This window comes from Zonotrichia leucophrys, chromosome 5 (assembly GCF_028769735.1).
Source record: "Zonotrichia leucophrys gambelii isolate GWCS_2022_RI chromosome 5, RI_Zleu_2.0, whole genome shotgun sequence".
NCBI lineage: Eukaryota > Metazoa > Chordata > Aves > Passeriformes > Passerellidae > Zonotrichia > Zonotrichia leucophrys.
This window is the reverse complement of record NC_088175.1, coordinates 56,504,422-56,518,182: the sequence shown is the minus strand read 5'-3', so window position 1 is coordinate 56,518,182 and position 13,761 is coordinate 56,504,422. Positions and strand designations below refer to the sequence as shown.

Genomic DNA, 13,761 nt, shown 5'->3' with positions numbered 1-13,761 from the left:
AGACTGGTGGCACCTGCAGACATCTACATTTTGCCCTTGGTAGGTAGGCAGGCTTAAGTACCTGAAGCATTTCTCTGCTTGGCAGTGAAATGATTCTTTTGTGGAGATGATCCCCATAATTAGTGTAATCATCCTTCTGGGGATTTTCACATCTCTTTGTGGCTTTGTGGAACTGAGGTGTGGTTTTAGAAGGGTGGAAGTGAGTGGGAATGGGCATTTATCACTAGTGTTTTGCACTGTTGGTGTTGTGGGGGTTTTTTGGTTGTTTTTTTTTTTTTTTTTTTTTTTTCCAGTTCTTCAAAAGATGTTTTGTGAGACCAGTGTGCAGGAAGGGGCTTGGTGCCCTGGATCCCACTTGACTCAGAGGCTTTGGTGAAGCACCTGCTTCAGTGAACAAGAATGTTTTTGAATGCTGTCGTGTGTTTTCATCCTCAGCAACTGTTAGGAGCTGCCTACACTGAGTGTTGCTAGTTTTGGATCATCCTTCTAATCTTGGCTTCATTTTGTAAAGCTGGTGACTTAAGAAAAAGTAGGGCACTGGCATGATTTTCTGTTTGTTTTGTTTTTTTAAATACAGTTTTCATTTTATTTGGTTTTGCCCATAGCAAGGTAAAAGCAAAAAAAAACTGTAATATTCAATTCTTTAATTGGTATTGCTTAAATCTGGATTCTCTGCTGTTGCAGGATTAATTTCCACTTGCTTGTCCAGAGTGACTGTTCAGTGGTTCTAATGAAAGCATGTTGAAGCAAATAGCTTTAAAAATGATTGAAGTTCCCAATAAAGCAATGTGTTCTGCAGTATGTTCTCTGCCAAGGGAAGTAAAAGGTATTCAAGCAGGCTAGTGAATGATAAAATGTACCTATTGCTTTAGAAAATGAGTTGATTCAGAACTGAATTTTAGTATTTTTCCACTAATGGAAGCATCTATTAAAGAAAAATTATTCCCCAGATGGATTGGGATACGGCTTTTAACAACGGGTGCACATTTCTCATCACTTAAAATTCCATCCCAAATGGTCAGGTATTTCCCTTTGTGCTGTGGATTGTTGTCACTGTCAAAGGAGGCTTGGCAAAACCTTTGCTTTCTTTCCTAGCATTGTCCTTTTCCTTCTCCAGCTCATTTTGTCTCCTTCTGTGTGGTGGTGATTTTATTACACTTAATTAATGGAGCTGATGCCAACTCTGAATTTCTCCTAACTGGGGCTTCTGATGTGTTCAGGGTTGCAAATGGCAGAAGCCTGAGGTTCACTTTTGAGTTGCTAGAGAGGGTGATGCACAGAGTGTTGAATCCACACACGAAGATGTGACTTGAGGGTCTAAATCAGGTGGGGTAAGGACTGATGCTGATCCTGAGTTATTGTGAAGTCAGCCAATCACTTGTTTTTAGAATTTTAAAAGTTTAATAGTAATAAAATGGTTATAAAAATAGTAATATAATTAGAGTAATAATAATTTGGACAGTTTGAATCAGGACAATAGAGACAGTTACTGATGGTTCAGGTACCTTTTCTGGGCAGGACAAGCCCGAAAAAGGCCCCACATTAACAGAGATTAACCCTTAAAAACAACAGCCTGTTGCATATTCATACACCTCATACATGATGCATAAATTCCATTCAAACACAGGATTCTGGCTGGGCAGTGTCAGCTTCTTCCTCTGAATCCTGACAGTGCCTTTGAAGTGGGAAGAAGTTCATTTCTCTTGATAATGGGGAAGTAAATTCTCTTTCTCTGAAAGATTCAGGTGTCCTGTGGCTGCTATCTCACTGTGAGTCCTTTCTTTAAAAAAAGTATCCTACATAGCACAGTTTCTATTTTAACATTATGTTATAGCCTAAAACTATATTTAACACACTACTTAAGAGCATTAATACAGCATTACTTTATAACACAACACATATAATATCCATTTTAATATTTGCCAAAAACCAATCATAAAATACATGCATTTTTCACATTGTTGTGCCTAATTCCATTTGGCATTTAGGGTTAGTGTGCACTGAAGTGTCTGAATGGTTTGTATGAGTGAGGTAAAGCCTGGCCCCAGAGCAGCATTGCCGTTCCTTTGGTTTTATGGGAAAGTGAAAACACCCCTAAATTTGAGACTTCTTTTGAAGGTGCTGGTGAGTGCTGTGAGTAGCTCCAGCGTGGGTGAAATCTCTGTGTGTGGCTCAGGGTGGGTGCTGTGGGTGCTGAGCCCCTGTGGCAGGGCAGCCCTGGCTGCTGGTTCCTCTTGGAGCTCCTTTTGGCTTGGCGGGGCTGAATGGGCACTCAGGGGACAGGGCAGGGCTATGCTGGGGCTGAATGGGCTCTCAGGGGACAGGGCATCCAGGACAGGGCAAGGTGGCATGTTGTCAGTGCAAGGGTTCCATTTGCCAGAGTTCTGTACCTCCGTGATGTTTCTGGTGGGCAGCTCCTGCAGGCACTGACTCTGCCTTGTAGGGGCCAGCTGACTCCAGTTCCCTCAACCAACCAATCCACTCTTCTATAACACTCTTCTGACTGGCTACAGCTGTGCCTGTTAACATCAGGCCTGCTCCTAATCCTCAATAATTAGCTCAACTGCAAGTCTTTAGGAGGTAAATGACATTTAATACTTCCTTTATTTACTTATGCTCTATCCCCCTCCATTGCTGGTGGTGGGGGAGGTGGTGCCAGGGAGGGGACAAGGCAGTACCTAGATGGTTACTGCTGTCTGTTCTGGCAAACCGGACCTTTGGTTTGTGTTTGGCGCTTCTTCCTTGGACCCACAGCTTAAGAATTAAAATCAAGCTACACATATGCTGTCTCTGACAAAGGTGTGTCTTGTGCCTTTGTTCTGCTGAAGGTAGAAAGGTGCCTTTACTTGATGCTCTGAGATGATTTCTGTCTCTTGGACTTGCAAATATGCTTGCTTTCTTTCTTTGATTAATTTCAGAAACACCCTGGTATGTTTTAAAAAACCCTCCAGACAGTCACTATTTCAAATTAAGAAAATATAATCACATAGAAGGGCATATGAAAGTCGTAGCTGTGTTTGTTTATTTATTTTGCTGAGATTGCATTATCATTCAAGCATGAAGCGATGTTTCACTGAAGATTGCTGTATAAACCTATATTGTTCTGTATTATGTAGGAAATATGACATTTCATTACAAGCAGACAGTTATTTTTATGGAGAGCATAAAAAGTATTTTACCTTTCAGGCACCTGTGGTGAGGGGGTGTGTGTATTCTCATTTTTTTTTCTATTTTTTTTTTTATTTTGAAGTGTGAAAATCTACCTGAAAATGGAAGGCTCTTATTCTAAATGGGCTGTACTCCCAGCTCATTTGTATGGTGTTTTCTGCAGAAATCAAGCAGAACACAAGCCCAGTGTTCCTGGGGATGCTGTGTGTGAGGGCAGGTGCTGCTGTGGGGGCTGTGCCATGGGACAGGACATGGACAATGCAGTGTTGGCCTCAAAACCTCTCCTTCCCACTCCTGGGGTTCCAGCTGCAAGGCCAGGCTGTGCTCAGCTCCAGAATCCCAGGCTGTGTGCCTGGGATTATATATATATATATATATATATATATATATATAATATCTATCTGTCTATCTATCTATCTGTCTAATATATCTATCTATATAAATATCTATATATATAGTGTATACAGTGTATATGTGTATACATATATATATAGTATCTATACTATATATAGTGTATATATATTACATATATATGCACACACTATAGTTAGATGTATGTTAATTTTCTAAAAGCCTGGTTATGTAATTCCCTTTGTACCAATTACACTGGCACAGTGTTGCAAGCACTTTGTAAATACCATTTGTTACCCAGTGGTTTCCACCCAACACTCTGGAATCTTACTGATTTTAATCAGCAGAGAATGAATATCAGGGTTTCATGTGGTTTTGGTATACTCTTATTTATGAAGAGGTGGTAGAGAATAGCAAAATGTTTCCAAGTGTTTCGAACTGGAATCGTCAGTGCACTGATGAACCATGGATGATTCTGAGCAAGGAGCCCTGTATTTTTGTATAAAACTTGATGGATGGGTGGTGGGATGTGGGCTTTCCTATAATGAGAAACTGTTGTACTTTGCAAGGCTTGACTGAAGTTTAAACATGTATGTTCCACTGACAGCGCTGCCTGTGAGAGGCAGATTCTTTCATGTGAAAGAATTTTTGAAAGCTTTGTTAAGTCATATTTTATTTCTGGTAACTGTAACACCTTTAAGGAAAAAATAGAGTAAGATATGAAGGTTTTTAACCTTCAAACAATGATAATAATCTTAATCTGTCAGGTCTTGGACATTTTACCACTGAGTCTTACTTGTGCCTTGGAACACAGTACCAGTGTGTTGTCTGTTTCTGTAGATAGCACACTGGATATTGGTGAATTTATGGGTCTGTGGGAGACATAGTTTTGTATCTCTTCTATCAGCTTTTTAAAAAGAAACTGCACGATATTTATGACCAGTAATAACACCTGCTAGGTGAAGATAATGATGCAGATAGAAAAAGCTAATAGATAAAGACAAAATCTGGTGTTCTGTGCTGGATTGTTTTTTCTTCTGTTCCGCTATAGGATGGCAGTGGAGATGATTTCTGCTCCTGGAAGCTTTATCCTCTGCTCTGGTAAAAGTGGCACTGGACAGACAAATAGTTTGTTGCTGTAAAGTGGGCACTATGTATTTATTTATCAGGGGAATTCGAGCCCGTAGCAAAGATTTTTAAATGATGCCTGGTGATTTTGGATGTCTAACTGGTGCTTTCACCAGTGAGCCTTTCAGAGTCCAAGTCTGGGGGTGCAAGCTCCTTTGGAGGGCTTTAGGCTGTACAGGACAAATGGAGACACCCAATTGCCAAACATGCTTGAATGCTTTTTCCTTGGAGTTTGGTTTCAGTCCATGGCATTCCCCCAGTAGTGGTGTGTTTGAGGCTTTACGTTGTTTTCCAAGCCGGTCTCTCTCCTCTCTGTCTGCAAAGCCTCATTTACCGACACAATGGAGCCTGTTTAAAGTGTTGGGGATTTTTTTTCCCCTTCTACAGTGAAATTCTGCATTGTAATTTTCATCGCTCCTTTGTGTGTTACATCATGCATGCTGGGCTGGATTCTCAGCATTCAGTGGAGTTTCTCTGGTTTTCTACCAGCTGAGACTTTGTGCCAGCATTTTGGCTTCACAGTAAAACCTTTGGAAAGCAAGCACACTGGGTTTCTAATTGGTTATGGCATCCAGGAACTGCAAGTGGCTCAGGTCTTGCAAAAATGTGAAAAAAGCCCAGCATGAGAGAGCTGGCAATGGGCAGGAAGGTGAAATGCCATGATTTCTCTGCTTTGTCATGAATTGTGTTTTGTAATGATGATGCATAGTGAGTAAAAGGATGAGTTAAAGGTGAATGTGGTGGGGGATGATGCATTTGAATCTCAGAAGATGAGCTGTGAGAAGGTGTGATGCTGCTTGGCCATCGTCAGGACTAGCGAGGCTGGAATGTTTCTGCATCTGCCTGGTCAGGCTGTAGTTCAATAAATATTGTATGAGCTGTCATACTTTGCTTGTTTAAAGTGAGAAATCCCTGAAACAGCCGTGGATTGCAAGCGTGTCTTGTATTTATTTCCCAGGCAGGAGCACAGCCATATAGCATTATTAGCAATAATACATCTCTGCCTTACACCGTGCAAGGACACATTTCCTGTGATGTACGAGGGAGAGGTGGTAACAGTCGCTGGTGGAAACTGAAATTGGAGCTTGCTGAATTGTGTTGGGAGAGGCAGTGCCTGAGATCTCAAATTTAGGGCCCTGTTTATCTGACTGCAGCACACCTTATTTACAGCAACTTAATCTGCTCGCAGCAGACACAAATGGCTCAGCATCCCGTCAAAAAATCCATCAGAAAATCAGTAGCTGACCAGTTGTGAACTTGTCAAATTGACAAGTGGACCTGCTGACAGAGATGGCATTTGGGTTTTTTCATTGGAAAAATTGCAGTGGTGCACCATGGCGGATGACTCTCAAAAATAAAAAATATTGGTGTGAAAATGAAAAATGTAATCTGAATCTTTCTGACTTAGCATTTTTACTAGACTGTTATCTCCCTTTTTTTTTTTTTGTTTCCTTTTAAAAATAAAATTCTTAGATACAGAAAGAGAAATCCACGCAGCACCCCACGTGAGTGAGAAGTTAATGCAGCTCTTCCAGAACAGAAGTGAGTTCACATTTCTGGCCACTCTGCAACAAAAGGCATCGACTTCTGGAGTTATATTGTCCATCCGAGAGTTGGAGCACAGGTAAGAGCAATTTGTTTCTCTCTCTTGCAGCAGCAACATAAAAGATTCTGAATGCCCAGTGCTCTGTTTGGACAATGTGTTGAAATGGTAGATGTAAAATCTAACATGCAAGTTAGAGCCTTTCTTCACAGTTTGCAATTTGCTACTTTTTTCTAGATATTTTTTTTTTGTTCTAGGAGGAATCCATTATTTATGTATCCCAATCTGTAAAATAACTTAAACAGAAAGATCAAAGCCAATGTAGTGTAGATGCAATGCACTTTGGAAGTTACAAACCTTGTAATGCAATTTTCCTGACTAGTTTATTATATGTGCTTTGGAGTTTGCTTTTTCATAAAAGTTAAACTTGCACTTTTCTTGCTTCACTATGTTTTATTACATTATAAAAGAATACATTTTCTTTGAGAGTCAGTAGCTGAGCTATTAAGCAATTAAGCTTCTTGTGCTTCCATGCAATACTGTGTATCTTTTCTTCCCAACATAAATACATTATGTTCCTATTTCATGTATGTTTCGTCCTCCTGCCCTTTTTTTTTTGTTTCTGGTTGTCAGTGTAGGAGGAAAAAGAGGTCTCTTTGATTATCTGTTTTAGTGGTAGACATCAGTTTGTGGCAAAAAAAAAAAAAAAGCTGTACTTTGTATTATGGTTCATAATGCAATTCCAATGATGTTGTGATGTTTCAGAGTGTGTGTTGCATCAAACAGTCTGCTATTTGTAATTTTGTGAATGCTTTTTTGGTAATTTCTTTGGTCTTGAAGGACTTTTATGTCTGGTCTGACGCATAAAACACTAGTGCTGGTCTTTTCTGTTGTAATTCAAGTAATGGGCCATTCTTTGGTTGCTCCCATTTCAAAGCTAATACCAGTTATTCTGCAGCACTTCTATTAAAAAAGTCCTCCTGGTATTTGTCTTAATCATGTAGTTGATACTCAGTTGTTACCCCAGTTGGCCTTTTTGTTGAGAAAGGAGAAGGAGTGACTTCATCACGGCCAAATTGTCAGCGGTGCCTTTTGCTGTGCAGCAGCAGAGATGTCCAGACAAGGCTCCCCAGTTAAGTGAAGGAGTTTGCTGTACTTTTCCGTCACCTCTACTTTCTTATTGCTCTTTCTCTTACTTTATTTCTTTTTACAATTTCCAGGCCACTGTCTCAGTCTAGAAGAATATTGTTTTACATTAGAGAGGGATCCCTCCCTCCATCTCTTCCTGTTCTCCTTCTCTTACTCTGTCATTCCATTTGCATTACTTTTCAGTTTCTCCAAGCTTTTTCAGGCCTTTAGAAGTCATGGTTAACAGGATCAGTTTGCCATGTTAAGAGTTTGTTTATTATTTATTTGAGAAAGAGGACGTTGAGGACAGCCATGGAACAGAAAAATGCTATCACATGCCTGCACTTAGCAAAATCCAAGGTCAAACTAGACAGGCAGTGGTGATTATACAATGCAAGCACATGGATTTTTAGATATGGCATCTACTGAATGCAGCTCCTTGAGCCCTCTATCTTGACAGGCAGAGGCTCATGGGGAGATGTGCTCTGCAGGAGTAATCTTGGTTGAGCAAAATACACTGCTGTTGTCCTCTCTGGTGCTGAGGTTATCTGTAATATTTAAAATTATGACATCTGCTTAAAAACACATAGAGTTGAAGGATTGCCTGCTGGTCTCAGTTGAACCTTTGTAGCTCTGTGTAGTGACAGGAAGTTTCAGTCTCTGTGATTCCATGCAGGAGTCAGAACAGGCATGTCTGGTGCTGCTCCTGACTGCTTTTACTTCAGGTGGGTTTACTGTGGCTGTCCTTCTGTTTTGGACTCACTGTTTATCCCTTAGAGCCATTGTTTGTTTGTTGGGTTGCTGCTCAGACCTTGGGAAGGATCCTGCTTCAGAGCCCAGATCTGTGATGACAGAAATTAATAAGGTGGATGACAATGGAGAAAGTATTTTTTAACATGGATGAGAAGCAGAGAACAAAGATTTGGGGCACTGCTGAAGAGCACCATGCTTACATTAGATCAATGTAATAGCAGAACTTTCAGGTTGATAATTTTTGATGTTTCTCTAACAGCTCCACTCACTCCATAGCTTTGCATGGGAGCTGAAGAGGGTGCAGACATGTCACAGGGCAAACCCTTTATTAATTGTTGCTTCTGATAATTATCATGGTTCTGTTCTTGATGGCATCAATTTTTTTTGGTCAATCTTTTTCAATTTTCCCCATGTCCATGAAAAGAGACCCTGCAAAGAGGACAATAAAGAGTATCTTTATTTCATCAGGAGCAAGATGTGTGGGAACAAGTGTAAGAGTGCAATTGTTCCCTAGCCAGTATAGTTTTTGACTATGGAAAACCCAAGAACTCTTCTCAATTTCTTTTCTTTGTGCAAAATATGTGATATTGTAGTTAAAGGCTTGCTTTTTTTAACTTATCAACATACCAAAAGTGGCCAAATTAAAAGTTCAAGCCTTCAGCAACAAGTGACAAAAAGAAGCTCTGTGAGCTGTGGGGTTCATATCTCTATGGGAAATGTCTTTTTTTGTTGTACACAGATTTAATAGATGAGAAATAGGTGTTATTCCCAGCACTGAAAAGGTGTGTGTATATATTCTGTTTTTTGATGTAGTGGAGATGATTGGCCTAAGGTAGTAAGGCATAGAATGCCTGGTTTAAATTTCATTTCTTCAGTAAGTTTTAGCAGATTTTTATTTTCCAATAGAATGGAGCTCTTAAACTGAAGATAATAAAATAAGATTAATACAACTTTTCTTGAAGTCAGTAATTTAGATATACTATTTTGTTATTCTAAGTGGATATTTTGTAGCAATTAGAGGTTTGCTGTTAATTTGAATCATCATTTGATGGACAGGACAATGATAATAATGCATCTTTGTTAGCATTTTGTTGGATCAGTTTAATGATGATAAAGACTTTGTTTTCATGCTTCAAATGTATTACAGTAAAACTTGGAGAATCGAAATCTTAATTAATGCAGAGAAATTCTAGTTGGAGAGTCTGATAGTTTGTGCAGTCTGTGTGTATAGTAATGTGGAATATAGTGGTAAATCTGAGGATTATGTTTTCCTTCCTAAATTAGAGGTAATAAAAATAATATAGAATGGACAGACATGTTACTTGGGGATGCAGAAGGTGGAAACTGTTTTGATCAGTGAATTCTGCTAGCCAGTTCTTCCCAGATGAGCTTTGTGAGCTATTTTGCTCCCAACCTTTGACTCTTTAGACCACCAAAACACTTAGAAAAGGCCATCAAGGTATTTAAAATGCCAGCCACAATGAATTCCTCGTTTCAACAGTGATTTAATAGAGTTTCACCTGAAGCTGTGTCTGCCTGCTCCTTAGCTGCTCTGGCCTTGCATGGTCCAGAGCCCAAGAGCATAAATTAGATGGAGTCAGCATTGCCTGTCAGCTGTTTAATCTCTCTTGATGGTTCTTCTCCACCACTGGCCAAGATCAGCATCTGGAGAAATATGCCAAGGATGTTCAGGGTCCCATATGTCATTCTTTCTGAAGAATGTTTCACAATGGGAGAGCTCACTATGACAGAACAAATGGCTAAGTCATAAGATGATTGTTTCAAAGATTTTCTTACAGGAAGCATTAAAAACTTTTTTCCTAAATTTTCCTTCCCCCCTCCCCCCCCACCTACCTTTTTAATATGCTTGTAACCTCTAGGTCTAGGACTTTAACTTTAGAAACCTGATGCCATGCCAAATATCTGGAAACCTGTAAGCTGATTGTACTGCTACAGTGAAATGGATTTAGAGCCCAAAATCTGCCCCTTCACTATGTAGCAAGCTGTGTTGATGTAAATATTCGGGAGGAGTCTGCTAAATGTGTCAGGCTCACAGTGAGGCTTTCATTCCTTGTGGGTCAGTTTTGGGTGGGGAGGTGAAGTAGGATGAGACTCCAGTTGGATATTTCCCCTAGGTGACACCATGGATGGCTCCTGAGGCTGTTCAGGAGCAAATAGAAAGCTGTATGCTCACAAATAACAGCTGGAAGGCTACCAGGCCATTCTGTGTTTAATTAAAAACACAAAGGAGTAATAAGCTGGTTAAATTATTCACTGAAACCTCACTGATGAAGAGAAGCCTCTGCAAGTGACTTCTGACCCTAGTAGGAAACCTGAAAAATTGAATTTACTCCCTGCTATGTTTTAGATTATTCTCTGCAAGATGGGTATTTGCATATTGGATTCCAAGATGCCCAGGATTCAGAGAGGGAAGGAAAAACTCTGCAGATGTATCCATTAACCTTTTTCTTTTAGGGTAAAGGGCACATCTTAATGAATATTTATATGTGGAGTTGCTAAACTGGAAAGCTGTAAAGAGAATAGGTGAAGACTGAGCCTTACTTGCACTCCTCTGAATGAGGTGATGTGAAATATGTGAGGCATTTACATGTTTTCCTTCTCAGAAGGTCTTTAGAGATGCAAATGCAAATAGAATTGTGCTCACCTGCTTCTGTTCTCGGGGTTAAAGTACCTGAAAGGGTAAAGTGAGGAAGAACTGTTCTATAAATCTTCCACTGATTTAAGCATTGTGAGAGAGGAGTTATTACTGGAGGAGTTACCTTCCATCCTGTGGCTTCCTGCTGAGAGCAGGTGTTTTATGGACACCAGGCTGACAATTGTTGTCTCTCTGAAGCATTAACATGCTGCTCATAACCAGCTGTTGAGCACATCCATTGGACCATGCTGGCAATTGGGGGAGAATGGCTGACAGTTTGAAACTCTTTAAGCCCGAATTTGGACAGTGCAGAAATGTTATGGTCAGCCAGGAGCAGGACGTGTGGGTCCCCCAGGAGCCTCACACAACATGCTGAGTTATTCTCTTTGATTGTTTTATGGCCCTCTGATACAGGAAAAGAACCAGAATGTCTCAAACTTACACTAAACACAACTTTCTGAAACCTGTCTGCTGAGTTTGGGCTGCTGGTTTGGAATGTTCACTCCCCTGGTTAATAAGACAGTCTGCACCATGTTATTAATGTTCCTTTGCGTGGTTGATGGTGGTCTGGTGACATGTCTGTTTTTTGGGGTTTTATTTGCAGTTTTTATTTGCAGTTTTATGTGCAGTTTTTAAACGATGCCTGTGTGCTCCCTTCACTCCAGGCACTGTTTCCAGAAAGGGAAGGGGTGGCAGTGCCTGCCCTGATGGATGCTGGCTGTGAAAGGCTGCCGGAGCTCTGGCAGCGGGCAGGGAAGGTGGAGGCCCCCTGGGACTGAGGGCATCAGGGACTGGACCTTGAGAGAGGGCAAAGGAAAAGATTTTCTTTTTTTTTTTCCTCAGAGTCCAGGAGAAATGTGTTTGTTGTCTGTTACCCAGTGTGCAACAAGTCAATAGTTACACGCTTGAGAGAGACATCTGTGCCCGTGCTCACAGGGGTCTTATGTTGAGGGAAGAGATGAGCATCTGACCCCATGTTTCAGAAGGCTGAATTATTATTTTATGATATATATTACATTAAAACTATACTAAAAGAATAGGAGAAAAGGTTTCTTCTCAGAAGGCTAGCTAAGCTAAGAATGGAAAGGAATGATAACAAGGCTCCTGTCTCAGAGAGTCCTAGCCAGCTGACTGTGATTGGCCATTAATTAGAAACAACCACATGAGACCAATCCCAGGTGCACCTGTTGCATTCCACAGCAGCAGATAATCAATGTTTACATTTTGTTCCTGAGGCCTCCCAGCTTCTCAGGAGGAAAAATCCTAAGGAAAGGATTTTCATAAAAGATGTCTGTGACAAGACATCAGTTATTTATTTCAGACCTGCACGAGCCTGGGCACTCGGTGGTTGCACACAAACCAAGCACACCATCAGGACTTCTCACACTGTTATTTGTACTCAGAAGTCCAGATTTGGTAACTTAACAAGTACTGGTTAGTAGTTACTACTGGTCAGTAGTTTCCATGCAAGTTTTGTAATGTCAGCTAACTTCTGGGCATGCCTGAGGGAAGGGTGTTCACCTGGACAGGTGGCTTTTTGACCTCTGGGTGTCATTATTTTATGTTACAATGGAGATAGTTCAGCTAAGGGATGCATGGACCTTGGGTTTTTTGCCAAGTTGGCAATGTAGAAATAGGCATACAAGGACATACTGATTTGCTACGTCCTTATAGTTTATTAGTTCTAGCCTGCTCTTCACTAAGGATGGTAATTGTTCCACTGATTAAGTGTCCTTTCTTGCTGATTAGAAAAGTCTTAATAAGCCAGCTTAAAGTGTCTAAAGAATACTGACCAGTCCAGGCCTAAGATGATTTTGGCATATTCCATGTTTGATAAATTCCAAACGTGTGGAATTTGTCATAATTTGTCATAATTTGTCATAATGCAAGAAATCACTGAAGAGCTGCTGAATTTCAGAGATTAGAGGGAAGAACCTTTCTTCTAGGGACATCACAATTGGAGTACTTTGTTCTCAAATACTTTTCTACTGAGTGGTTTTACTCGGGTGACAGATCTCATTAGTAAGAAAACAATTCCTCCTGGTGTTTTTTGAGGTTTTAAGGAGTTGTAACTGCAGCTTACTCCAGCCAGACTCTTTTCTGTCCTGCTGGCTGGGCTGCCTTTGAAGCCTGCTAACATGCTGCTCTATTTCTCTATTTTTAGGTGCAGTGTGGAACTTCCTGCTTGGTTTATTAGGACTAGGAGAGAAACCAGGCTTTTTTTTTTCAGACAGTAGGCAGGTTGCAGCCATGGTGAAGGTAGATTTTTAGACATATAAAATGAAAACAAAAATGCTGAAGGTCAGTCCTCACAACACATGCCATGGAAATATGGAGCTGCTTTGTACCAGCTCTGACTCCAGCTGTCTTTTACCTGGCAGGCAGATGTTGGGGTTACTTTTTTCTTTATCTGATCAAAGAGGAAAGTAAATTCGTATTAGGGTGACCTCTGCCTAGTTGCAGGTACACAAACACATCATAAATGCTTCATGCCTTGCAGCTTGCATGCCCAGCTGCCATGGATAAGATGGGTAGAACAAAAGACAAAATGTTAATAAATATTCTGTACTAATAGAAGATGTCAGTGTAGGAGTTTTTATTGTTAAATGTTTCAAGCTAAGCTGGTAGAACACAATTACTCTTGTCCCTCAGAGTGGCCTGAATAGAAAAAGTCATTTAATTGACTCAGTTGAGTTCTTTTTGCTTGAAATGAAAGCATAGAACCTTATTTAGGTAGCCAGTAGCACGGTGATGTTGCACTTTCAGGCTTTTACTTGAGAGGTTTGAAAGTGTTTAGTATCACATTTGGGATTTGCTTGCACAGAAGAAATACTTTTGGAATGGAGTAGGTGATGCAATATATGGGATTCAGCTTTTGTGTTTCCCTTTGTAGAAAGTTAATCTGAATTTTAGCAACCAATTTCTTTGTCACAGGCAATGCTTCTATTCATGACACCTTTTGTGCTGCCTGATATCAGCCTGACTTTGGTGATATCAGTGTGCAATCTCTGCCACAGCAGTGAGTCTTTAATGC

General features: G+C 40.4%; 1 protein-coding gene across 3 annotated transcripts in view; it reads left to right on the top strand.

Annotated features, from left to right (window-relative positions):
* NELL1 (neural EGFL like 1) overlaps positions 1–13,761 on the top strand; it is a 273,003-nt gene that overhangs the window by 19,545 nt on the left and 239,697 nt on the right. For 2 of the 3 annotated variants that reach the window (XM_064715789.1, XM_064715788.1), the window contains exon 3: positions 6,121–6,271. In XM_064715789.1, coding sequence (XP_064571859.1) covers positions 6,121–6,271 — 151 coding nt within the window. Of the gene's footprint in view, positions 1–2,692; positions 2,800–6,120; positions 6,272–13,761 lie in introns of those variants that run through there. The other variant, XM_064715790.1, reaches the window with a different exon arrangement.